Here is a 26631-nt window from a genome sequence, read left to right on the forward strand (position 1 = left end):
TTGAAACTAAAGACTGAAAGAATTAAACAAAACCAAACAAAATACTACAGACTTGGCAAACCTCAGAGCAATCTATGACATTTGAGAGAAGTAACTCAGTTATTTAAGCTTCACTGTTAATGTTGAAAATAAGAAGTAGCACGTGGTTATAATAAGCTTTGCCCTCTGAAAACTGTGGGAAGTGGCTGAGGCAGATATTTATTGGGTTGTCTCCCAAAACAGTGATTATCTCTTCTCTGATGATTACTCCACCGTGCCCCATAAGGGTAAGCTTGGGGCAGCCATATTTATGCAATGTGGGCTGGAGTGAATGCCTGGTTCAAGATGGGTCAGTCAGTGGCTCCTTCCTAAGACAATGGGAATGAAATCAAGAGGGACATTCGGTGTTTCTTCAGGTGGCTGCAAACTTGGGTTCTATTGGTAACCCTGTTCTCTGATGTGTGTACTTGAGAAGCAGGGCTAGTTTACAGAGAGATAGAGAGGGAGAGGGAGAGAGCATGCGGAACTGAGAGAGAACTTCCAGGTTTCCCCACAGCCTTCCACTTCCTGGCCCCAGTTCCTTTCTACATTTTTGCCTGTAGGTTCTGTGAAGCATCCCTCTGGCTTTATAATAAATTTCCCCTTGCTGGTTTGAATCGGTTTTTATCACTTGCAAATCAAAAGAATCCTAATTGGTATAAGAGTGATATTTTCCTTCCAGGTATTTGATTAAATATCACATGTATTAGAGACAAAATTTAAATATAAGCCTATCACTATAGAGGTACTAACAGAATCACTAACAGGAAGATTGGTCTAGAGATGCAGTGCTTTTAGGGGCCATCATTTAACACACGTGGAAACTGAGGCCCAGGAAGGCCACATCCCTTGCCAAGGTCACGTCTGTGTCCGAACCAGGCCCCTAGACTTGACTCCAAGACCATTACTATTCCCCTAATACTCATTCACTTTGATTGAAGTATTGTATTTACATTCACAACTTGTGCACTTTTAAAAATAGTCGATATAGTCCTGCATATTCTTATCTCCAATTTTTGCTTGAAAAGCTGAAACTTGAAGATGCTAAATGACATCAACAAGGCTACACACTAACAGAACTAGAACTAGAAGCGTTCCCCCAGGCAGAAGGTTTGCCCCAGGAGGCCAGATTTCTCCGTCCATGCATGCAGGTCGACATTGATGCGGTTAGATGAGCAGATATATCAGGTAGAGTTTTTGGGGTGATTCATCTATTCAACAAACATTTATTGAGTACTTACTGAATTAAGGTGGACATTGTTCCTGGGTCAGGAGATATGGTGAGGAATAAATTAGGTTGATTGGTCTTCTGAGTGTTTGTGAGCTTAAAGGGCTTTAAACCTAATATATGTATATGTGGGAGGGGGGGTCCACAGATGTTTGGGCTCTGGGTGGCAGTGAGAGATCCCCACTCAAGTGTAAGTTCCACAAAAGCAAAACTGGCTTATTTGACAGTGTCACCAGAATAAATAGCATGGTGCCCAAAGCATGGTAGAGTGAGTGAGGGAATGAATGTGACCGACCCAGAGAGCCAAGGAGGTGAACAACTACTACAGCAGAGTGACTCTGAGTACAGAAGGCTCAATTATCCAGGCTCATCTCCTTATCTGTCTGTTTTTCCCAGTTGCTAGAGTGTGACTTCTTTAGAGCGAAGCTGTTTTGTTTGTTTATTTATTTTCTGAATTCCCAGCACACATCAGAGTGTGCTGGGGATACAGTCAAGGAAGCTCTTAATTGGGACATAAGAAGCAAGCTTCCTCAACATGGTAACTTTTAAACAAGTCTTGGCAAGGTGAGATGGAACTTGGGTAGTGTCTGCCAGAAATGGACAGTTGGGTTTGATCAGGTCTAAGGCAGTCTCTGTTTTGACCCAGATATTAAAGTCCCTCCTCACGAAGATATGCACATGTGATTGTGGAAACAGTGGAATGTATCTGGGATTAGAATGAAATCTGCCAGCTGATGGAAGGAATATAAATACAGAAATGGGAACATGGGGGAAGGATGGTTCCATGGGTCCAAAGTCCTTTGAAGTGAGGGCTTTTTGGACTTGCCATGTTCTTGATTTAAAAATGTCACGGTTCCCCTTGGATTGCAAATATAATATCTGACCAACAGCAAAACCATTGTCATGGGTGCCTGCCTCTGTGTCATGTAAAAAAACAGTGAGATTTGACATGTATTTCTTCAATGGGTGTTGAGTGATAAATCATCCATTCGTCCATTTATTCAATGTATGATTTCTACATTTATCTGGTGCCTATATTATGGTGGGTCAGGCTATGGGCAGCTCAAAGATAAATTTACAGAGGACTATGCAATTAACAGCTTGTCAGCTCTGTGTACAAAACTGTTAGATTCTCTATCATTCTTGGCCATAGTGGTAAGAGGTAACCTTTGGAAATTAAAAGGTACGAAACAAACTTTAGGCAATTACAGTGATAACCCACCTGCAGCAGGATTTAAGTACCAGTCAGTTGGTCTGGGCCACATTTCCAAAGTCACTAGGAGTCCTGAAAACCTCTGTATAATAAGGTAAGTTTTTCATTAAGCTATTTTTATTTTATGGTACAGGAAATTGGTTGAAGCTGTCAAAAAGAATCACTATTAAGCATGTTTTCTGGGGAGAAGAATTCTAGGACAGCTTATCAGAGGGGTCACCCCAGGAAAGGGGAGAGATGTCTGTCACAGCCTGATGGGTGGTGTCTCACCATTGATCTCTGGCAAGTTGTCCTGGAAAGGATGGTCAGAGTTCCAAAGTACAATATTATATTTCCAATTAAAATGTAAAAATAAACCTTTTTCATAAAACACATTGGCCTCGGCTCTGGAAAGCGACTACAAAGCCCAGTGCTTTGATTGAGAAAAGCTGAAAGCAGACACTGTAATTGATAAAGGAGATAAGTCAATCTGTGTCCTTTAGAGAATAATGAGTTCCATTTTTCATCAAAAAGATCTCCTTGTGCCGAAGAAACATACTTTCAATAAATCTACTTAATGGTTTCCCTCTAATGATATATAACATTGCTCTTTGGAACCGAGCGTTGCAGCGGGTCCCTGCCAACAACTGCAGGCCACCCATCATCTGCATTGGTAATTCAACCCAAAGAAAACCCAGGCGGTTCCCAGGAAGTGCTGCTGTGCAGGAGAAAATACCCGAAGGCCTTCCTGGACTCTGTGAGCAGGTAGAGAGGATGGGATTTGAATAAATAAGCTATCACTAAGCTTGAGCTCCTATGCAAATTTCCATTCCCTCGCCCCCACCACCATTGCTGTATTCATGGATATATCGGCTCTAAGGGTGACTTATCTAAGGATAAGCTGTGTCAGACAGCTCAAGAGTTAAATCCTTCAGATACTTGCGTCGTGAGAACTGATTAGCTGGGTTTGTTCCCGGAGCTCATTGCTCTCCTATAGACCTGACAGCCTTGGTGTAGTTTGCTGCAGGCTGCCGGAGGGAACCTGTGTTTATTGCATTGGGTAAACTGAAGATCCACTTCAATGATCCTGCCTGAAGCAGTGCCTCGCCCCATTTGAGGGTCTAAACCTCAGGTGGCGAAGGCCTAGCAGAAGGAAGGGCCTGTGCCCTTCAAAGGGAATGATTTAGGGCCCTCTGTGCCCTGGTGTCAGGCAGCAGGACTGGGTTTCCATCCAGTTTACCTTTGTGAGCCCCAACTTTACAAATGTGCTGCTTTTTTTCGCAAGGACTCAGCTTTATGTAACATAACCTATTTCCTCCAAGGGCACCCAGCCCTCCCAATACTGACGGACTTCCCCACATGGGAATCATTAAAAACAACCCTAGAGTTATTTCCTTATGTTGCTGTTTGTTTATTCTCCAGTCGCGTGTGAGTCAGCCAGATCATGATTTGTGGTGGTTTTGCTTGTGAAATCTTACATAATTATATTCCTATTGTCATGTTGGGTCGAGCAGTTAGACCATATAGTGTTTTCTCATTGCACAACGTTTGCAAATCAATAAGGAGAAAGCCTGAACAATGCGATGACGTTGGCCAGGAACCCGGCCCGAGTCACCCAGGAGGCGGCTCTGCAGTTTCGCAGGTACAGCCTATCCATTCTCTAATCCCACTGCTGGGCAGAGTGACTAGGCCGGGTGGTGGCCTTTCGGATGGGTTTCACGGAGGTGATATTTAAAAGATGAGAGTGAGAGAACAAAAGAACAACAACAGCGCTTCACACAGAAACCAACCACATTTTTACTGCATCTGCTCCACGCTGGATTCCAACATGCTGGCCCGGAGCGTGGCTGGCTGGAAGCAACTCCAACAGGTTTTTCCCTTCCCCGTCATGTACATTATTTATTTTTTATCCTACTCACTGTCCCAAGTCCAGAGGCAGTTACAAAAAACACTCTTGATGCAAACCGTGAGTGGCTACAACACACGGATGGGGGTGGGCGCGATTCCCACAACAGGGAGTGGAATCCGGGAAAATGATATATAGGGGCAAGACGCCCCCTTACTTGCTAAGAGTATATGGAGCTCAAAACCCACAATTGCTTTGTTTTGTTTCTCAGTTCCTGGAGTATGTTGAAACTACTTGCTCTTAACATTAGTTCGTATTTTTCATCAGATATCTGACCTGATTTAAAACATGTTTGTTTGCATACATCTTTTTGTAGTGCACCTTATAGTTATTCCTACTGATATAGGATGAAGATTATAAATATCCGCATAAAAAGAGAAACCATGTGACTCTATATGAAGACAACCATCACATTCCACAGCACATCATTGGTTCATTTTCGAATTGTCAAGCATTATTTGAAATGAGAGAGAGAGAATATAACTGAACACAAGCACCACGACAAAACAATCATAACAACAGAACCAAACCCAACTTCTCTATTATTAATCATGTTAAAATTTTAGCTTTGTTTCTAACACTTTTCTTTACTTGTTATTTTAAGCTCCAGTAGCAGGATCAGATTTCTGCTGCCTCTGGGCAAATGAGTTATGATCTGATCTCGAGTTCCAAGGGAAATGCTCAAAGTTTTATTTTCCCCCAGTTGAATAAACAGTACCATGTATATTATCTCTCGTGTTAGAATAGTGTTGTCTTCACATAAGACTCAAATAATGGTATTAGTCATTCATTTCCCTGAACACAGACACCCTCATGCGTGCTGACAGGTTTATAAGGATGCGGTGGCAGCCGCGGGTTCTGGGAGCTGCTAGACGGCCGAGTTTGATTTCTTGCAGTCCTGAGCGATGGAGCCCGGGGGTGCCTGGTTATTGTCCGCTTTCTCTCTCAGATGCTTGGCTTGTCTGAAAGATTAATACATTAACAAGAGCTGAAGGCCTGGGGTTGCACATCTTCAGACATGTTTATTAGCAGATGGCACAGAGGATTCAAAGGTCACCACAAAAGTGACATTTTAAAGTGAAACAACAATATTTATGTTCAGATAGTCTACTGATGAGATCATGTGGAAATGTTTTTGATTAAATTAGCTTATAAATGGTTGCCAATCTATAGACAACTTAAAATGCCATGTCTGTTTACCAAATGTTTTCTTCTCACGCTCTCACCTTCTAAATATTAACAACCAAATGCTGTTTTTTCTTATTAAAAATTTTTTGGAATGCTCATTTAACTATAAGATCAGTGTATCTGGTTTTTACTTCCTGGGTTGACTATTTTTATTTTCTTTTAAACCTAAAAATGTTATCTCCTGCATGTGTTCTGAGATCCTACCTGCTATTATTACTGCTTGGAAAGAGTTTGAATTCTACTATATAAATATAACCCCTTTCCATTTTTTTTTTTAGTATAAATTGAGTCTCCGGAGAGACCCCAAATTCAGTCTCTTTGGTGAGACCTTCTGTTCACATCTCATTAAAACAAAGCTATGAGCTGGATTTCAGAAATAATTATGACAGCTGCATTTTTGCCTTTGTAGCCCTTGGGAGCCACACTTTGTGGCAATGTGTACTGGTGTTTCATAGAAAACAATACAAAAAACCAAATGCAGCCAAGGGGAGGGGCGCCTCCTCTCAACTTCTTTTCTTTTCTCTCCGCTTTTTGCCCACAACTTAGCAGGACTGTGAGTGAAAACTTTTACCTCTGAAAATGGCTTAGCCAGACAATGCTCTACAGTATGAAGTGAAAAACAATGTTTTGTAAGTTTTACAAGTCTCTACAGTCAGGACAATGCACAAATATTTCCAACAAAGCAATGAAATGCAAAATCAATGACCAATTAGTAGGTTAAAACTTTCACAGAAATATTACAGGAGATGTATATGGCCATATATACTGGTTTTCATTTCTTTACATTTAATTGTATTATTAATAATTGTGTAAGATGTAGATACTATTGTCTTGACTTTTTAAAACATTATTATCTATGTCTTATCTTTTGTACAGTTACAATTAAAGGTGTAAGAATACTGACAGGGGATTTACTCACTTTTCAAGAGAACCTTTTTCGATATTCATTGCTCCATCGATTGGATCCAGTCCTTGTTCAGAAAATTGTTTCAAGGCACTTAAGGCTGCCTAAAAATGAAAACAAACAGAGAGAGCCATTCACTGACTTCAGTGTAATGAACAAGTAACTGAAAGAAAGCTGAGATAGAAAGACTCTCATTTTCATTAGTCTACATAATTTTTTTTTTGCATTGTTTAACAAAAGTACACTAGAAAGTCTGCATGATCAGGCAGCAGTGTATATACATAACCGGAACTAGAAGGGCTTTAAGTCTCCTGCCTTATCCCTTCTCCACAGTTTTGCAAAATTGTGATGTTTTATCTGCAAACATGGCAACACCTCATATAAGCTTAAAATACTTCCATGGTGACATTGCATAATTTCTCACGTTACTGAAACTACACATTCTCTTCTCTCAGGTGTGACATCCAAATTTCCCACCTTGAGTATTCTTTCCAAAGTGAGCATAAAGGTATTGTTCAAACTGATAGACACTTAGCCCCAGTCAAGGTACAGAATGTCAGCAGAGGAATGGACAGTAGGTCCTCATGCAGACTGAGAGGATGGATGGTAAGATGGGATCCTGAGAGGATGAGGAAAGAGAGAAAGTTTGGGCTGGTCATGCTCTGGGGAGGCAGGCCTGCCGGGCAGAGCCTCCCGAGGTGTTGATAGGCTCGGGGTGCGTGGGAAGCCGCAGGGTGTGAACAGGCTGGTGGAGCCTTGCTGTATAGCTGGGAGGCACCAAAAATGCCATGCTGATAAGATCTACATAACTTGTTGACACTCTTGTGCATGTTCCAAACTGTTATTTCTTTGAGTAAGAATTTGGGTCTTCCTTCCCTCCCCCAAGCCCGACACTGCTGAGTGAGATTGGAAGGGCTCTGCTGAGTCTGAGATGGGCGTGAGCAGGCAGGGCTGTTTTCATCCTGGGGCATCCCGCTGGGTCACACTTGGGGCATCTGTGTCTTCTCAGCTGCCTTTGAAAACGAGCTAGCTCTTGGCGGTTTCCCAAACTTTTATCTGCCAAGAGCTCCTTTAGGGTAGCTGACTAAGTGCATGATTTCCTTTAAGTTTCTTTATTCAGAATATATTTTGGAGGTGTGATTCTTTTTTAGTTAATAGTCTTGTGAGGTTTACAGAAAACTTGGGCAGGTAGTACACAGAGTTCCCATATTCTTCCCTCCCCTAAATACAGTTTCCCCAATCATTAACATCTTGCATTGGTATGGTACATTTGTTATAGCTGATGAACAAATATTGATAGCTTATCATTAACTGAAGTCCATGGTTTACATAAGGGTTCACTCTGTGTGGTACATTCTGTGGGTTTCAACAAATGCCTAATGGCATTTATCCACCATTAGAGTATCATATAAAATAGTTCCACAGCCCTACAAATCCTCTGTGCCCCACCTATTCACCTCCCCCCACCCCCACCAGCCCCCTGGCAACCACCAATCTTTTTATCATCGCTACAGTTTTGCCATATAGCAGTTGGGATCATACAATATGTCACCTTTTCAGATTGGCTTTTTCACTTAGCAATGTATATTTGAAGCTCCTCTATGTCTTTTTGTGTGTGTGTGACTGAGTCTTACTCTGTCGCCCAGGCTGGAGTGCAGTGGCACGATCTGGGCCCACTGCAACCTCTGCCTCCTGGGTTCAAGCGATTCTACTGCCTCAGCCCTCCAAGTAGCTGGGACTGCAGGCGTGCACCACCACACCCAGCTAATTTTTGTATTTTTAGTAGAGACGGGGTTTCACCATGTTGGCCAGGCTGGTCTCGAACTCCTGACCTCGGGTGATCCACCCACCTTGGCCTCCCAAACTGCTGGGATTACAGGTGTGAGCCACTGCACCCAGCCCCTCTTTCTGTGAATGATATGGCTTTTCATAAATGAGCTTCGTAGCTCCTTTTTATTGCTGAATAATGTCCCATCGCATGGATGCACCACAGTTTGTCCGTTCACTTATTGAAGGACATCTTGATTGTTTCCAGTTTTTGGCAACTATGAATAAAACTGCTATAAACATCCATATGTGGAGTTTAATGTGTAATATTCATAATACTTTTTTCTTTCTTCTCTCTTGTTTTTCTATTGTTGTTTTTAAATCACAAATCCTATATCCAAGCAAAAGTCGGCATGTGTCCTTTCTTTTTCTTTAGATTACTCCTTCCTTTCAAATCTTTAAACCAGGCTTCCTAGATCAGAGGTGCTGATGTGAGTGCCCACGCAGATCTGCAGCCCTGGCCCGGGCATCCCGAAGCAGGGAGGATGTGGCGCTCAAGTCTCAGTTATCATCATAATCTCTTTGGACCTGGAGTGCTGCAGGGAGAAGGTCAGTGATGCCACCCCATAGCTCCTGATCCTGGCCCATGCTCATGCTGGACAACAGCCAGGTGGGTTTTGGTGGGAGGTAGGCGCTAACTTCAGTGGGGTGGGAGCTGTGTGGCCATCTCCCTGGATACTGTTATAGGTCGAATTGTGCTCTTCCCCCAAATTCATATGTTGAAGTCCTAACCCCCAGTATCTCAGAATGGGGCCTTATAGAATGTGGCCTTATTTAAAAATAGGATTAGTACAGATGTAATTAGTTAAGATGCGGTCATACTGGAGTAGGGTAGGTACCTGATCCAATATAACTGGTATCCTTATAAAAAGAGGAAACTGGAACACAGACCCACACAGGGAGAACGCCACGTGAAGATGGTGGCAGGGGCTGGAGTGATGCCGCAGCAGCCAAGGAACACGAAAGATTGCCAGCAAAGCACTCGAAGTGAGGAGAGGGGCCTGGGACAGATTCTCCCTCACAGCCTTCAGAAGGAACCAGCCCTGCCAGCACCTTGATCTTGAACTTCTAGCCTCCAGAACTGTGAGACAATACACTCCTGTTGATGAAGCCACTCAGTTGGTAGTACTTTACTACAGCAGCTCCAGCAAACTGTACAGGGACCTCATAGCTTCTCTTTAAGGATAGCAAAATCTCTCTCTCTCTCTCTCTCTCTCTTCTCTCTCTCTCCCTGTATTATTTTTTGTTATAAAAATAGTTTTTTGTTACAGAAAAGTCAGAATATATAGACAAGCAAAAAGAATGTAAAATGTATCCACAATCCTGCTCACCATTCACAACTTGGCGCATGTCTTTCCATATCACTTGTTTTTTCTCTCTCTTTTTTTTGAGATGGAGTCTTACTCTGTCACCCAGGCTGGAGTGCAGTGGTGTGATCTTGACTCACTGCAACCTCCACTTCCTGGGTTCAAGCAATTCTTGCACCTCAGCCTCCTGAGTAGTTGGGATTACAGGCATGAGCCACCACACCCAGCTAATGTTTGTACTTTTAGTAGAGACAGGGTTGCACTATGTTGGCCAGGCTGGTCTTGAACTCCTAGCCTCAAGTGATCCACCCGCCTCAGCCTCCCAAAGTATTGGGATTACAGGCATGCGCCTCTGCCCCCAGCCTCCATATCACTTTGTATCCTCTCCCCATGTCTACAAACTGTAGCCTGGATCATGTCTTAACACTGTAGGTAACCTGCTTTTTTTTTTTTCATTGATAAATAATAATTGTACACATTCATGGGGTAGGTAACAATGTTGCAATACACATAATGCATAGTGATCAGATCAAGGTAATTAGTACATCCATCATCTCAAACATTTATCATTTCTTTTTGTTGGGTTCATACAATATTCTCCTTCTAGCTGCTTGAAACTATAGAACATATTGCTGTTAACTATAGTCTTTCTACAGTGGTATAGAGCAATAGAACTTATTCCTCATATCTAGCTATAATTTTGTATCCTTTAATAAATTTCTCCCTATCCCTCTCTTCCCCCTACCCTTCCCAACCTCTAATATCCTCTGTTCTACTTTTTACTTCTATAAGATCAACCTTTTTAGCTTCCACACATGAGCAAGAACAAGTGGTGTTTAACTTTCTGTGCCCTGCTCATTTCACTTCACATTCACCCAGTTTCATCCACATGGCCATAAATGACAGGATTTCATTCTTTTTTTATGGCCGAGTAGTATTCCATTGTATACATATACCATGGTTTTTTGTCCGTTCATCTGTTGTGTGCTCTTTTCATTGAATGTGTGCAGTATCAACAGAAACATTTCGGTAGCATCATTTCTCATGACTGCACAGTATCCTATCGATATCCCGTGTGATACCAACACTGCACCAAATTTCCTATTGGTTCAATCTTTATGCATCATCTCAATACTTTCCTTATGATAAATTCCTAAAATTGCATTTCTGAGCCAAAGATGATGTCCATTTTTAAAGATTTTTTTTTTTTTTTTGAGACAGAGTTTTGCTCTTGTTGCCCAGGCTGGAGTGCAATGGCGTGATCTCGGCCCACCACAACCTCTGCCTCCCGGGTTCAAGCGATTCTCCTGCCTCAGCCTCCCGAGTAGCTGGGATTACAGGCATGCACCACCACGCCAGATTACTTTTGTGTTTTTAGTAGAGACGGGGTTTCTCCATGTTGGTCAGGCTGGTCTCGAACTCCCGACCTCAGGTGACCCGCTTGCCTCAGCCTCCCAAAGTGCTAGGATTACATGCGTGAGCCACTGTGCCCAGCCTTAAAGATGTTAATATGAGCTCTCTATCCACCCTTGGAGAGGTTGTGCCTGCAGCAGCAGTGGGAGGAGGGTGTTACTCTAGGTGCTTCTGGAATTACCTCTCAGAACCATTTTGTGGGTCAGAGAAGCAAACCAGTTTTGTCATCTTTTGGCCCCACCTTATTTTAATGTGTTCATCCTGGTTGTTGACCTTCTTCACTAGACTTGGCTTTGTCTGAAGTTTTGCTGTTTTCAAAAATTAAACTCACCCTCAAAAGACTGAGGTTTGGACAGTTCTCCCCACCCTCCCTGCAAGAAAGGAATTCACAGAGGAATTTGACTCTCAGGGAGCTTTGATTCAGTGACTCTGAGGTCCTTTTAAGTCCTGAAGTGCTAAGGAGGCTATGCTGAGGGCAGTGCACGTGCCCACAGCCTGTGTCCATCAACCGGGGCCCACTGTCCCACCTCACACATGCGCGTGGGGCGCTAAAGGCCAGGCTCACTCACTTGTAGGCTCCAAGGACCAATCCATGCCAGACCTTTTTCCAGATATTCCCATTTTCACGGAGTGGGCTCATGAACTTCAAGTTCTTTGTATATTCAACAGTTTTAACAAAAGACCAGTTATTTTTCTTCTGAGCCATTAAAATGTGAATTATTGGCATAAATTCTGAAATTTATGAATTTCTTCCAAAGTGGACAATTACATTTGAAATTTTATTATTTTTTGTAACATAATGATAAATTATTTAACATTTTCTGTGATGACAACACCTGAAATATACTCTCAGAGCAATATCAAAATGTGCAGTACTCAACTGTTAGCTATATTCACCACACTGTGCAGTAGATGTCCAAAAAAATCAAACTTATCCTTTTTACCTGACTGAGACTTTGTACCCTTTGACTATCATTTTCCCATTCCACCTACCCCCAGCCTCTGTACCCACCACTGTACTCTCTGCTTCTGGGAGTTCAATTGTTTTATATCTCACATACAAATGAGAACATGTGGGATTTGTCTATGTTTGGCATATTTCACTTAGCATAATGTTCTCCAATTCTATCCATGTTGTTGCAAATGACATAATTTCTTCCTTTTTAAAAGCTGAACATATTCCATTGTGTCTATATACCACATTATCTTTTTCCATTCATCCATTAATGGACATTTAGGTTGATCCCGCATCTTTGCTATTGTGAATACTGTTGCAATAAACATGAGGGTGCAGATATCTCTTGACACACAAATTTCAAACTTTTTAGGTAAATACCCAGATGTGACAGTGCTGGATCCCAAAAGCACCATCACAGAGGGCTACTGAGAGCCAGGAAATGGAACTGTGCAATGTGATACTGCTGAATGGGGTTCCTACGAGCTCTAGGGCTTCTCGGTCCTGTTTTATTCCTAGCAAGGGCAAAACAACAACTAAAAACAATTTTTAAAAATCTTTAAAAAATCGTTTTTAGGCTACTTGTAGCCTGTTTTCACTAGGTACACTGGGAATACTTGGTTCTTAGTGTGGCCTGAACACCAGAACCAAATGACCTGCTTTACCCAGTCCAGGACCCATGGCACCTGCTGTCTTCCATCTGAAGAGAACTGCATATATGAGACGAAGGCCAGGTCTCAGGGAGCAGCTTCAGCGTTTTAGCTCTTGCAAAATCTCCTGGATGATTTTATCAACATGCCAGGCAGGTCCCCCGTGCACTGTCAAAATGATCGTCATCCCTCCAAGAATGTCCTAGAGTCTGGAATGGCGGCGTGCTCTCTCACTTGATGCCACGAATGGATTTTCAGAATTCTTGCGTGGCTGCTCTCCTCCACAGGTGTGCTTAAAGGCTTCCAAGGGGCAGTCCCTTATCTACCTGATCAGATAATTCAACCCACATCTCACTGATAACCCTGAATACAATAGCTTATAAGTATGAGAGGGATTTCTTTTCAATTTATAAGAGGCAGTGGTGACCGATTTATCTTAACCTATGTAAACAGTAATAGCTACCATTCGATGAGCATCACTCCGCCATTGTCATGGGACTGGCCCTTTACCTGCCATGACCTGAGTTGTTATCACAGCCTTGTGAGATAGTTCCTACCCATAAGGAAACAGAGGCTCAGAGAATTCAGTAACCTACTTAAGGCCACACAGCTCATAAGTGGCAGAGCAGAGATTTGAAACCAATCTATATTCTTGCTCAGGTCTCTCTCTTTTTTTTTTTTTTTTTCTTTTGAGACAGAGTCTCACTCTGTTGCTCACGCTGGAGTACAGTGGTGTGATCATGGCTCGCTGCAGCCTAGACCTCCCAAGCTCGAGTGATTCTCCCACCTCAGCCTCTCAAGCAGCTGGGACTACAGGCAGGCACCACCATACCTGGCTAAATTTTTTTTTTTATTTCTAGTAGAGACAAAGTCCTGCTATGTCACCAGGCTGGTCTCAAACTTCAAACTCCCAAGCTCAAGCAACCCTCCCGCCTTGGCCTTTCAAAGTGCTGGGATCACAGGCGTGGCTCATGTCTCTTATTTCCTCCAAATTTAAAGCCGCTCACATTCCACATACCTGATTTCAGCAGAGTTTCTTTTAATATTAATATTCAAAATCACTCATTACCTCTTCCACACTCATTCTATTGTTTCTCACAAATAATTACTTGAGGTAAGCTCATAAAGTTATCTCCATTTTCTAGAAAAGGGGTTGATTGTTTCGTGGGGAGCACACAGTGTCCCGTCGGCAGTCCGCTCCCAGCCCTGGGTTGACTTCCGAGGCTTCGCTCAGCACTTCCGTAACACTTGCAATTTTGGCTAAAACTAAATTACTAATTATTATGTCACTTGGGTTTTGTTACCCAGTGGCCAGAGACAAGACTACTGGATTCTCCATTTCTTCACATTCTGAGTATCTTGTTCCCTCCTCCATTTCTCTGAAAATTCTTTTTCATTTCTTACTTTCCTGTGGTTTCTAGCAGGAGGGAGAAGCCCCAGGGTTTTGCTGGGCTTGTGGCATGTAGGATGCTGCAGTGAGAAGAGGCACTGGGATTGCAAAGGTGAAGAGAACAAAAATCAAGGGTGAAGGGTTTAACTGTGATGTACAGATAGCAACAAGCTCAACATGTTCAGGAAAACAAGAGTGGGCAGGGCCTGCCGACCAGGTACCCCTCTCACAGGTACGGACAGAACCCTCAGAGCGGCTGCCTCCCTGCTCACCATGAGCTCAAGGAATCAGGGCTCTCCTCTCACACTTCATCACCCCCTATTTTCCCAGAAACAACACTTTACAGATTAAAGAACGCTATGGAAAGAGATGAGTTTGCTTCTCTTTCTACAGGATCATGCCAATACCTGTAAGAGCCACACTACCTTTAGCAAGAACCAAGTATATACTGAAGTTGGCAAGCAGAATGAGCTTTTGCTATCAGATTGATGATTTCAAAGAACATATAATGCAGTGGCTTTGTGAACAAACACTGAAATTTAACAGTCCACAAAAATGTTTTACTAAATACCTCCAAACCTGTTCAGAAGATGGTAAAATCAACAATATCCTCATGTTTAAACTACTCTAACAGAATAAATTGTTAACTTGCTACAGGCCAGTTGCTTTAAAAATTCAAAACATTATAAATATGCTACATAATATTAAAAGACACTTTGGAATGAGAGAAGACGCAAATAACCTTCATTTTGGAAGACATACTTGAAGCCTGATTAAGAAGCAAGCTCTAAACTTTATATTTACTGAGAGGGTAAATTGATAACAAGGTGTTTAAATCCTACCATCTGCAGTTCACTTTCAACATGGACAATTTGCTGTGTAGTAAGTGTAAACTAATCTTGGGGAGTTGTGGGAAGAAGGCAAATCTGGGTTCCTTAATGAGGAACATCCTGAATGATGCTTAAATCCAAGCTGTGTAACTTCCCACACGCCGCAGATTAGAGAATTTCAAAGATACACTAACATAAGCATCCAGAACGCTCCATAAGTCTTTGGCCATAAACAAATGGACAACTAAATGATTTCATTTCCCAGCTCAGAAGATGTTTTCCTAGCAAATCAAAACAAACACATTTAGCATCTACTTGTATGTTACCACAGCCTACTAACTGGAATCTTAAACTCAGCTTTATGACGATTAATATGTTCCAGGATTTTAAAAAAAGAAATAAAAGGTACATCTAAAGCAATAACTGTAGCTTCCTTTGAAGGAGAAAAATTAAAGAAGCATTTTAGAAAAGTGGATGACATTTCCTTTCCTTATTCCTGTCTTTTCAGGTCAACACATATTCATTTGCATGTGACTGTGTGTGCGTATCTGTGTGTGTGTCTGTCCCTTAGAGGAAAGCATCTGCATAGATACAAGAAATATTTTTGTCCCCCAAAGATTTTACAACTGTTTTGTGAGTAAAGCCCCACAGGTTTTAGAACAGATGTCGCTACCATTTCATGTATCGCTTGTTTTGTACGTAGTTATAGCAATGGAGAAACATGATGCCAATAAGATACTTTTCATGCCTATTTCTTGGCCTTGGTTTGCGCGCGCACGCCTGTGTGTGTGTGTGTGCTCACAGAATGGAGGTGAGTCCAGTCATGTCTGTAATTTCTAACTTTCCTCTTGTCAATTAGCAATTTGCAAATAGTGTTGAAACCAGCCCTGCTTCTTTCTTCAGGACTAAACAGTTTGTAACGACAATGTAGCAGCATTCGGCCATTCTCTGAGAGATAACGGCAGTCTTCATTAGCAAAATGTGGGTGTTAACTTATCCCCTTGTGACACGTAGTTCTTTGTGGAGTCTTTGAGTATTGATGTCCAATGGATCTTTTTATTTTGTCTTTTTCCATTTCAGTCTTTCCCCACTGACGTCATATTCTGGTTCCCAGAAATAGACAAGTAGTTCCCATTAAAGTCGATGGTAACAAAATATGTCTAAATGTGGCCTTCATTTTTTAAGTGTTCAAAGTTTGGTTTGTTTTGCCTTTTCTCCCTGAAAAGCTTGTTCATGTTGAACTCCTCCTGGGAGCTGATCTAACTGCTAGATTCACCTCAAAATGCACACAGTAGTCATATATGCAGTTAATTAAATCCGTCTCCTTTCACAAGGAAATGAGAGGTTTCGAATGTAAATGTCTTCATCTGCAGTTGAGTATTCTCCTAATTTCTCATCCCAGCAATCTCTGATACTGAATCTATATTAAATCATAAAAATAACTGAAAAACCAGAAGGTTCTTCAATAAGCTTGAAAGTTTATTGTCCAAAGTATGTCAATATTAGTATTTCTAAGTTATCCTTTTCTTTCTTTGAAAGGTCTGTAATTAAATACCGTGTCTCTTTTTATATAAAATAAGAGAAACCAAGAAGACATTTGTATATTTCTAAACTTAAAACTTTACGATAGGCTCTTCCGTCTGTTACATTTCAGATGAATCAATGATATGACTTTTTTTAAATAAAAAAAGGATTATATTGAGCTTGAGTTAACCCACTTGCTGCCCTGTTTTCTAATAATTTCATTATAGCCTGCACTTTTATTCATGCTTCCACGATCCTATCAGTTCAGGTAATTTCCATAAAATTGGTACTTTCTAAAACGGCTTACCCTCAGAACAAAGGAGCATCTGCCTGCTAAGGTGGTGGTTACTCATAAAAAAAATAGAGGAGTAGGTGGTCGGAGAGACACATAGATTTTAGACAGTTGCCTAAGATGAAGAACAGGTGTTTTCACTCTAGAATTTGGGGAATTCATTTAAAATCGAGCACTTAAATCACAGACCTAGCCACTGCCTTTATTTCTGCAGTCAAGCTCTTAGAAGGATGATGGTGTAGCTGCTAGCCTTGACAACAACGCAGAGTGGAACTGACAGCAGGAGTAACTGCACAGAATGTGTTCTGTGCTTAGAACAAATGTTGAGTGCAGAGTCCTCGCTACTAGGCCTTCCTCTGACCAGGCTGTTTTCCTAATATTATTCCTTTTCAAATTCCTGGGTTTTGTCATTTATTTATTTATTTATTGAGATGGAGTCTTGCTCTGTTGCCAGGCTGGAGTGCAATGGTGCAATCTCGGCTCACTGGAACCTCTGCCTCCCGGGTTCAAGCGATTCTCCTGCCTCAGCCTCCCAAGTAGCTGGGACTACAGGCGCCCGCCACGACACCCAGGTAATTTTTTGTATTTTTAGTAGAGATGGGGTTTCATCATGTTGGCCAGGATGGTCTCGATCTCCTGACCTCATGATCCGCCCACCTCGGCCTCCCAAAGCGCTGGGATTAAAGGTGTGAGCCATCATGCCCGGCCTTTTTTTTTTTTTTTTTGACAGAGTCTGGCTCTGTTGCCCAGGCTAGAGTGCAGTGGCACAATATCAGCTCACTGCAATCTGCGCTTCCCGGGTTCAAGCGATTCTTGTGCCTCAGCCTCCCGAGTAGCTGGGATTAGAGGCGTGAATCACTATGCCTGAGAAATTTTTGTGTTTTTAACAGAGACATGGTTTCGCCATGTTGGCCAGGCTGGTCTCGAACTCCTGGGCTCTCAAGCGATCCATCTGCCCCAGCCGCCCAAAGTGTTGGGATTACAGGCGTGAGCCACCGTGCCTGGCCTATTTAATTATTTTTGATTCAACACAAAGTCCCCTTTGTCACGGGGCTTACTGAAACAGAGCTGCGGGCACATCCACCTGCTGCTGAGGCACGAGTCCACACGGCAGGCTCACTCTGTGTGGCGGGCAGAATCGTAGCCCCCCAGATGCCCACGTCCTAATCCTCAGAGCCTGTGAACACATTACTTCCCATGGCAAAAGGGACTCTGTGCATGAGATGAAGGTATGAATGGTGACGTGGGAAGGTTAGCCTTGGGTTCTCCCGGGGTCCGCTGCAATGACACAAGTGCTTAAAGTCAGAGAACATTTCCTGGCTGTGGTCAGAGAGAAAGATGTGGCTAGGGACGAAGGGCCCAAGAAAGGCAATGTTGCTGGTTTTGAAGATGGAGGAAGGGGGCTTTCAGCTTCTAGAGGCCACTCACATTCCTTGACTCAACACAAGGAATGTGAGTGGCCTCTAGACGCTGAAAAAGGAAAGGAGGTGGATTCTCCCCTAGAGCCTCCAAAAAGGCAGTGCTGACTCCTGATTTTAGCCCAGTGAGACACCTGTCTGACTTCTGGCCTACAGAATTCCAAGATCACACATTTGTGTTGTTTTAAGCCACTAGGTCTGTGGCAATTCGTTAAGGTAGCAAGAGAAAATGAATACACTCTCCCTGTCACCTGAACAAGGAAGGGAGAGGGCTTGGCATGTGGAGTCTGTTAGACTTGGATTAAAACTCCAGCTCTACTGCAGACCAGCTGTGTGTCCTTATGCAAGTCATTTTATCTCTCTGAGCCTCTTTTTCATCATTTGTAAGCTGAAGGCTACGTGAATGCGCCGGATTATCTGAGAGGTGAATGCCTTGACCATAGTGGTGTTTAATAAATGAGGGCTTTCATTACACATCTTTCTCTCTTTTGCTCTCTCTTGAGTCCAACATCCAGTCATGAAATTCTTTACACTCCCTTTCTCACTCCATATTAATTTAAGTTCAATTTCCTTTGTATTTTTCTTCATTCCTTCAGCCCATTGCTCTCTCACTTGTCTTCCTAAGAGAACCCTATCATTAAGCCACTCTCTCAATCAAAAGCCATTAGTAACTCCCGCCCCTAGAATCACATTCCATATCTTTGCCCCAGCATTCAAGGCCCCCATTGGCTGGCCCCATTCTACCTCACAACCTCATTGAGTGCCAGTCCATTTCCCAGAGTGTGAACCCCAACCCAGCAGACCAGTCCCTAGCCTCAGGAACACCTGGCAGATGTCAGCGTTATCCACACGCTCCCTGGCCAGCTGGTATGGAGATGCCCCCCTGGACCTTCTGCCCTGCTGAGGTTGGTCTGCCCACTGTCTCCACACCTTCGCCCCTGCAGTCTTTTCTGCTTCTCCAGGTGGATGTCCCTAATTTCCCACCTGCCTCCCTCTGGGTTCCTAACAGTGCCTGCCATTTGCCTCTCTAAACTGTGAGTCACCTTTGATATGTTTACATCTTGTCTCCCAGGTAGCTGGTAAACCCTTGGCTGGTGGGGCCCCTTCCCTCTTTGAAATCTTCACAGTGTGTCCACAGAACGTCCTCAAAAAATATTCCTCAGTTGATGACCCATCCACTTCCATCTGAAGTTCCCCCAGGAAGACAGGTGCTCGCAGACAGGGGTCTTATTCTGTTCTGTCTGTTCTCAGAGCCAGCATCTTGCCCTGGTTGGCTTTCCTCTCAGCAGGTAGCACTCCATATTTCTCTCCGCCTCTAACACACCCCTCAACCCCACCCTTGGGCTCTGCGGCCAAAATGCAAAGGGATAAAAAGTCCTAGGAAGCAGGACTGGGTTGTATCTATCTTGTCCAAGAGAAATGTTCCTGCCCCATAATTTACCTCCAAGGAATATGGATAATAGTTACTGTCTTTTTGAGATGTCAGTCATCTGAGATCTCAATCTTCTGTCATCTTCGAGGTCTGAAACAAGTGTTTTGCCCTCTTCAGGCCAGTCTGGGGTCTGCAAAGGAGATGCCTGGGAAACCTTATCTGGGAGGACTCCACAATTGGGGTTTTGCCTAAGACCTTGGTGGTGGCACATCCTGAACCAGAGGGACCTGAGGGAAGCACCTCTCGCCCGAGAGGAGCCTGGGTCTGTAGGGCAATCATGGCTGAGTTCTGCCTCCACCCCTCACCCCTCACCACTTGGAAGGTCTGTTTGAGATTTCTTGGTCCTTTGATATTCGACTCCAACAAAAATGTGAAGCATTCCTGCTGAACATGGGCACAGACAGCTCTACTTAGGAATTTCATTTTGGTTTGAGTAAGCAATTGATAAAACCTTACATTACGGTTATTTCATTATTTTTGCTGCACTTAGCATATTCCTGGATTGCATGTGGGAGGGCTGGGGAGAGGGGGTGATGGTCAAACAAGATAACCTTTGAAGTTCTGTTTAATTCTGAATATTGGTTTTATTGAAATAGAGGCCCCAGCATAAAAGATGGTAAAGGCAGGTTCTCTCAGTGGGTAAGGGATGCAGTGAGCCTGACGTTTTCCTTGGGACATTTGGTGGCCATCCTAGTGGTGGGAGGACAGCAAAGACGGAGCTAGAACAGACCTTTGCTCCATCCCAAATTTCTCTCCTTAACCTCCTCTTACACCTGATTTTACACGTATATTTATCTATTTATATTTTTCAACTTTTAAAAATAAAAGTTCTAAACCTTTGCAAAAGTACAAAGGATAATAATACACTGAAGCTCCCTCATCCATCACCCAGATGAATTATCAGTATTTTGCCAATTATTTATTTATTTATTTATTTATTTTGAGACAGAGTCTTACTCTGTCACCCAGGCTGGAGTGCAGTGGCGCGATCTCGGCTCACTGCAACCTCCACCTCCTGGGTTCAAGCAATTCTCCCTCCTCAGCCTCCCAAGTAACTGAGATTACAGGCATGCACCACCACACCCAGCTGATTTTTGTATTTTCAGTAGAGACGGGTTTTCACCATGTTGGCCGGGCTGGTCTCAAACTCCTGACCTCAGGTGATCTGCCCGCCTCGACCTCCCAAAGTGCTGGGATTACGGGTGTCAGGCACCGTGCCTGGTCTATTTTGCCAATCTTGTTTCAGGTGTCTCACTCCATGTTTTTCCTGTAATATTCCAAATCAAATATCAGGTAAAGATACATGCCATTAACACACCTAACAATATTAACTCTAAATCCTTTATATCATCTAAATTCCTATGTGAACATTTCCTTGATAGTCTCAACAATGTCCTTTAAAGTCAGTTTTTGAATCTACATCCTGACAGCTCACACACTGTATTTGATTGATTGATCCTTTAAGATCTAGGAGTTCTGTTGTGGGCAGGATAAGGGCCCCCAAAGATGCCCATGTCCTAATCCATGTCACCTGTGGTATGTTACTTTACCTGGCAAGGCAACTTTTCAGATATCATCAGGTTAAGGACCTAGAGATGGGACAAGTAGCCAGGATTATACAGGTGGGCCCAATCTAATCACACAAGTGCTTAAAATTAAAGAACCTTTCCCAGCTGAGGACAGAGATAGAGACATGATGATCGGAGAAGGGTGTGAGGGATGGGTCATTACTGGCTCTGTACTTGGAGGAAGAGGCCATGAACCCAGGAATGCAGTGGCCACTAGAATCTGGAAAGGCAAGGAAACGGCTTCTCCCCAGAGCCTCCAGAAAGGAACTCAGCCCTGGGGGCACCTCAATAGCTCCAGCGAGTCCATGGGAGACTTCTGACCTATAGAACTGCAAGATCACACATTGCTGTTGGTTTAAACCACCACGTTTGTGGCAATTTGTCACCACAGCCATGGAAAAATGAATATACATCTTTTTAAGGGGGACTGAAAGTCACACTGAGGTGTAAGGTTGGTGTTGGGCCCAGGGAAAGGTAAGGGTCTGGCTGAGATGCATGGGGAGGGGAGGCTGGGCCTGAGAAGAGCGGCCCAGGTGCCAGGGGACCTTCGGTTGCCTCTGCCCACTCGTCACGGGCCAGTCAGGCAAGAAGAGAAGAGCTCGCCCTCCTGCTGCAGTGGCCTCTTCGCAGCAGGATCAGGCCGCCTCCCACCTACACCCTTCAGCAGCCTCCCCTGCCCTTGGAAGGCAATCACGCACCACGCCCCCGTTACTCCTCCGCTCTGTGCTGGGCTCCTTTCTGTCCCTCTGCTGGGACAAGCTCCCTCCTGCCTCAGGGATTCCCGCTGGCTGGTCCTTCCGGCCATCCCTTCTCCACTGGCTGCTCATCAGCTCCAGGTCTCAGCTCCAGGGAGGCCTCCACTGACCACTCTGTCTAGAGTATGCCCCCCAACAAATCACAGGACTGTGCTTATTTCCCTCATAGCACTTGTCTCAGTCTGTCATTATTTCTGAAGGAAGGGGCTGGCCTGTCTGACTCACTACTGGGGTATGGCCATGCATTCAACAAACACTCATGGAGTACCAGGCACCACGCTGGGCGCTAACAGACAGTCATCACCTTTCCATGGCATGCGTCTCAGCAGGGAGACAGGCAGGACAGCGACGGCAGTGGAACCAGACAGCTGTGAGGAAAGGACATACAGCAATGACACCAAGAGGTGGTGCTCAAGTCGCCCTGGAGGAAATGGAGGTGTCCCAGAGAGGCAGCATTTGGGGTGAGCCACAGGGAGCTGGGGCACAAAGCCACTCAGATTGGCTGCAGCCACCAGGGCGAGTGGGAATCCAGGACACCGTGAGTGTCCCAGGCAGTTTCAAAGCTGTGGTGTAGTAAAGGGCAATGCCTTATTCTGGGGAAGGCTGGGCCAAGCCCAAGGAGTGGAAGCTACAGGCAAACGGATTCGGGCTCAAAACAGGAAGGAATCTTGTGTCCAGCGAGGGCACGCTAGATGCTAAGACTGGGTGACACCTACTACCTTGGGCCAAATGTCAGATGGGAGGCAGGTGGCTGTGTAGGCCTCTCATCTTTCAGGCTCCCTGATACTCAGGGTTAGGCCCGCTAACGGGGACAAGGACACATAGGTAAACAGCACCAGCAAATTTGCAACGTGAGAAGGGCTATCGGAGAGGTGGCGTTCAGAACTACCTAATGTGTGGGGAGCTTGATTTGCTGGTAAAAGCTGTCTTCCTTCCCGCTGTTAGGAGGACACATTTGGACCTGAGCTTCACCACTGGTCATGTGAGAAAGCCTCTATACCTGGTTCCTCAACGTCTCCGTTTAGAAGACTGCATCAGCAAAACCATCCTACCATGGGAATTAACTGATGGATGTGTCTGGACTTCCCAGGGGGTTCTCCATGGACAGCATTGTGTTGGTAAATATTTAACAACTGACTCTTCGTGGGGAGAAAATCACTAAGTGTAGCATCTGTTAACACCTCCACCCTGGCTGATGCGCAGTTGGGAAGACATGTGCACAGCTGGCACCGTGAGCTGGCAGGAGCTGCTCCAGCACCCCCATTGCATGCAAAAGTCAAGCACTATCTCCAGCTCCCTGAATCCTGTGTGAAGGCAGGACAGCAAGCTGGTTAAGAGGCTAAGATTTGACTGGGCATGGTGGCTCATGCCTGTAATCCCAGCACTTTGGGAGGCCGAGGCAGGCAGATCACTTGAGGTGAGTAGTTCGAGACCAGCCTGGCCAACATGGTGAAACCCCATCTCTACTGAAAAATACAAAAATTAGCCTCACATGGGGGTGCACGCCTGTAATCCCAGCTACTCAAGAGCCTGAGGCAGGAGAATTGCTTGAACCCGGGAGGTGGAGGCCGCAGTGACAGGGGTGGGAAAGAGGCTGAGATTTGCAGCTGAACAAACTTGGGCTCAATGAGCAGCTCCAACTCTTACCGGTCATATGACCTTGAGCAAGTACAAATCTCAATTAGTAAATAGGAAAGCATCTTCTGCTGATGAAGCATTCATTCTGTTCTAAGGACTTGCCATCTCCTAACTCACTTAATCTTCACAGTAACCACAACAGGTTGGTTTGACTCTCACTCGCAGTTAAAGACGAGGAGACGGAGACCTAGAGGAAGTCATTTGTACAAGGCCATATGGCTTGCTCCTGATAGATCTGGAATTTGGACTCAGGCAGCCTGGTTCTGGAGCTGAATTCTGAACTACCTATATCATCCCACCTCAGTCCAGTGAGAGAACGTGTCACCTGAGTGCTCAAGATACATCAAGAGCCCGACCATGTCCTGGAGCCTCTTAAGAGCGAAGCTCAGGGTGCAGGACCTGAGAGGGTGTTAATCAGCCGCTTCCATTTTTTTCTTAATATGGGAAGACTAGATTTTGCTTGGCTTCTGGAAACCGCTGCCATCTTGCTTTTCCTCCTACTTCAGCTCTTAGTCTCCTGTGCAGCTGGCTTTTACTTCTTCCTGACTTTTCAAGCCCATCCTTGGACCTCTTATCTTCTCCATCAAAATTCTCTCCCTAGATGATTTCACTGAGGCCGATGGCTTAAATCCCTTAGAAATACTGATAGCTCCAAATCCCTATCTTTAGCCTGGCCTCCTGCCCTAGAATTCACATGTCGAAGTGCCTAGTGGATTTCTCCACTTAGATGTCTAATAAGCATTTCAAACCTGCCCAAAACGAAACTTGATTACCATCCCCAAACCACTCTTCCCTAAGAAAATGGTGTCCCCATTCCACCAGTTGCTCAGGCAAAAACCCTAGCAATCAGCCTCACTTGCTTTCATTCTCTCTCATCTCCCACATCAAACCCATTAGCAAATTCTGTTGGTTCTTTTTTGAAATGTACTCGGAGGCTACTTCTCACCACATGCTCTGCTATGGTTCTAGCCCAAGCCACTGTCAGTCTCTCCCAGAGACACAAGCTGTACCTTCCTAACTTGCACCCCTGTGTGCATCCCTGCTCACCCAAAGCCAACCCTTTGCATATATCCAGAGTGATTTTTTTGAAATGTAAATAAGAACTGGTCACCACCCTATTCAAATCCTCCAGGGGCTTCTCATTTCTCTTAGAACAAAACCCAGACTCCTGACTACAGCCCCAAAGCCCTACATGATCCTGCCCCATTTACAGCTCCAGGCTCATTACCTACCTCGTGCTCCCAGCCCACGGATCATCGCCTACCACATGCTCCCAGCCCCCGGATCTCCAGCACATCAGCCTCTTGGCTCTTCTTAGAACTCCCTGAATTCACTCCTGTCTCAAGGACTTTCCTGTGCTTTTCCTTAGACAGGAGACACCCCTCCCAGTTCACATGGCTCACTCGCTTCATCCAGGTCTCTTCTCCAGTGTCCCCTCCTTGTGACCCCTGGATCTAAAGGAGTTGAACCACCCCACTCCTACCCTTATATTCTCATAGCTCCTCACACTGCCTCACTTTTGGCAAGATTTCATTAAAATTTTATTGCTGTCTAAAATTCTATTATATATTTAACCATTTACTTGTTTAGTATCTGTGTCTCCCATTAGCAAGTAAGTTCTGGCCAGGCGTGGTGGCTCACACCTGTAATCCTAGCACTTTGGGAGGCTGAGGCAGGCAGATCACCTGAGGTCAGGAGTTTGAGACCAGCCTGGTCAACGTGGTGAAACCCTGTCTCTACTAAAAATACAAAAATTTGCCGGGTGTGGTGGCATGCACCTGTAATCTCAGCTACTCGGGAGGCTGAGGCAGGAGAATCGCTTGAACCTGGGAGGTGGAGGCTGCAGTGAGCCAAAAGAAAGAAAGTAAGTAAGTTCCATGAAGGCAGAAATTTTCTGCTTTATTCATTGCTGAATACTCAACATCTAGAATTGTAGACCCTCCATAGACACTTACTGGCTGAATGACTGAAAGAATGAATGAGTGGTTAGAAACAGTACCCATGTGGAAGAATATATAGCCACCTCTTACACACAGTTTCATTAATTCTCAGAAGTTTTCTATGGCAATTAGGGAGCAGATTATTTCGCCCGTTTATTGAAACCCAGAACTAACGATTGATGTTTAAAGACTAATCCGTCTGGAGTAAGTAGCTGCTGAACGTTGGCCTTTCAAATGAAGTAAGTTAAGTATTATGTGTCTCTAATGTATTTTAAACTTGTTTTATGTCAATTATATTATCACAACTTTGGAAGAAACTTTATTAGGACAAACTTTAATATTTTTTCTTAGAAAGTATTTTTTTTTAACTAACACAAATGCAAAGTCACTGTAAAGTTCAAGAAGTAAACGATATCTTCTTTTAGTTACAGCTGAAAGGAAAGCACATCACTAATAATACCAAACTTGGTTTGGCAATTTTTAGAAACCCCATTTAGGCCAGGCGCAGTGGCTCACGCCTGTAATCCCAGCACTTTGGGAGGCCGAGGTGGGCGGATCACGAGGTCAGGAGATCGAGATCATCCTGGCGAACACGGTGAAACCCCTTCTCTACTAAAAATACAAAAAATTAGCTGGGTGTGGTGGCGGGTGCCTGTAGTCTCAGCTACTCGGGAGGCTGAGGCAGGAGAATGGTGTGAACTTGGAAGGTGGAGCTTGCAGTGAGGCGAGATTGCACCACTGCGCTCCAGCCTGGGCGACAGAGCGAGATTCCGTCTCAAAAAAAAAAAAAAAAAAAAAAAATTAAAAAGTAATGTTTAAAGTCTATACTTAAATAACCATTTCAAAGAAAAAGCTAGTATCCTGATTTCTGCAAAACATCCTCATTAAGACAATGTAACCATACAAAGAGATTTACTCTGTGTTTGAATAATATGGTCACAAGTGGTCTCCCTTACCTACCTCCACCCCTAAATGAGAAGAAATTTAGTATACTCATGGGGATATGAGTTAGGCCTGCCAAATACTTTTGGAAAAAATTCTGCTAAATTGTTTCTAGAAACTGCTAGTACTGTTAAGAGGGTTGACACATTCTAATATATCCAAACACAGTTTTTTCTAATTGCTTGGCTGCAAATGAACTTGTAAGGTTAAAAGTATAAGAATTTATTCCATGATCAGTGATGGAATCCTAATCCATCTTAAGCTGCGTGCATGACAACTGGCATTTCCTAATATGTATTACGAGACAGAGAATT

General features: G+C 44.0%; 1 protein-coding gene and 1 long non-coding RNA gene across 15 annotated transcripts in view; one reads left to right on the forward strand and one right to left on the reverse strand.

The window, feature by feature from the left end:
• Positions 1–676: 676 nt before the first annotated feature.
• Positions 677–25317, forward strand: LOC130541758 (uncharacterized). Its single transcript, XR_008955862.2, has 3 exons — positions 677–4080; positions 22743–22915; positions 23601–25317. It is a non-coding gene; the product is annotated as an uncharacterized LOC130541758 (long non-coding RNA).
• The window catches only part of STAU2 (staufen double-stranded RNA binding protein 2), a 324824-nt gene continuing 302404 nt past the window's right edge, over positions 4212–26631 (reverse strand). For 12 of the 14 annotated variants that reach the window (XM_024929783.4, XM_063606822.1, XM_063606824.1 and 9 more), the window contains 2 exons: positions 6452–6540; positions 4212–5306 (listed from right to left, as the gene is read on the reverse strand). In XM_024929783.4, coding sequence (XP_024785551.1) covers positions 5213–5306; positions 6452–6540 — 183 coding nt within the window. In that variant the 3' untranslated portion in view covers positions 4212–5212. Of the gene's footprint in view, positions 5307–6451; positions 6541–26631 lie in introns of those variants that run through there. The other 2 variants (XR_008626426.1, XR_008626424.2) reach the window with 1 other exon arrangement.

This window comes from Pan paniscus, chromosome 7 (assembly GCF_029289425.2).
Source record: "Pan paniscus chromosome 7, NHGRI_mPanPan1-v2.0_pri, whole genome shotgun sequence".
Lineage (NCBI taxonomy): Eukaryota > Metazoa > Chordata > Mammalia > Primates > Hominidae > Pan > Pan paniscus.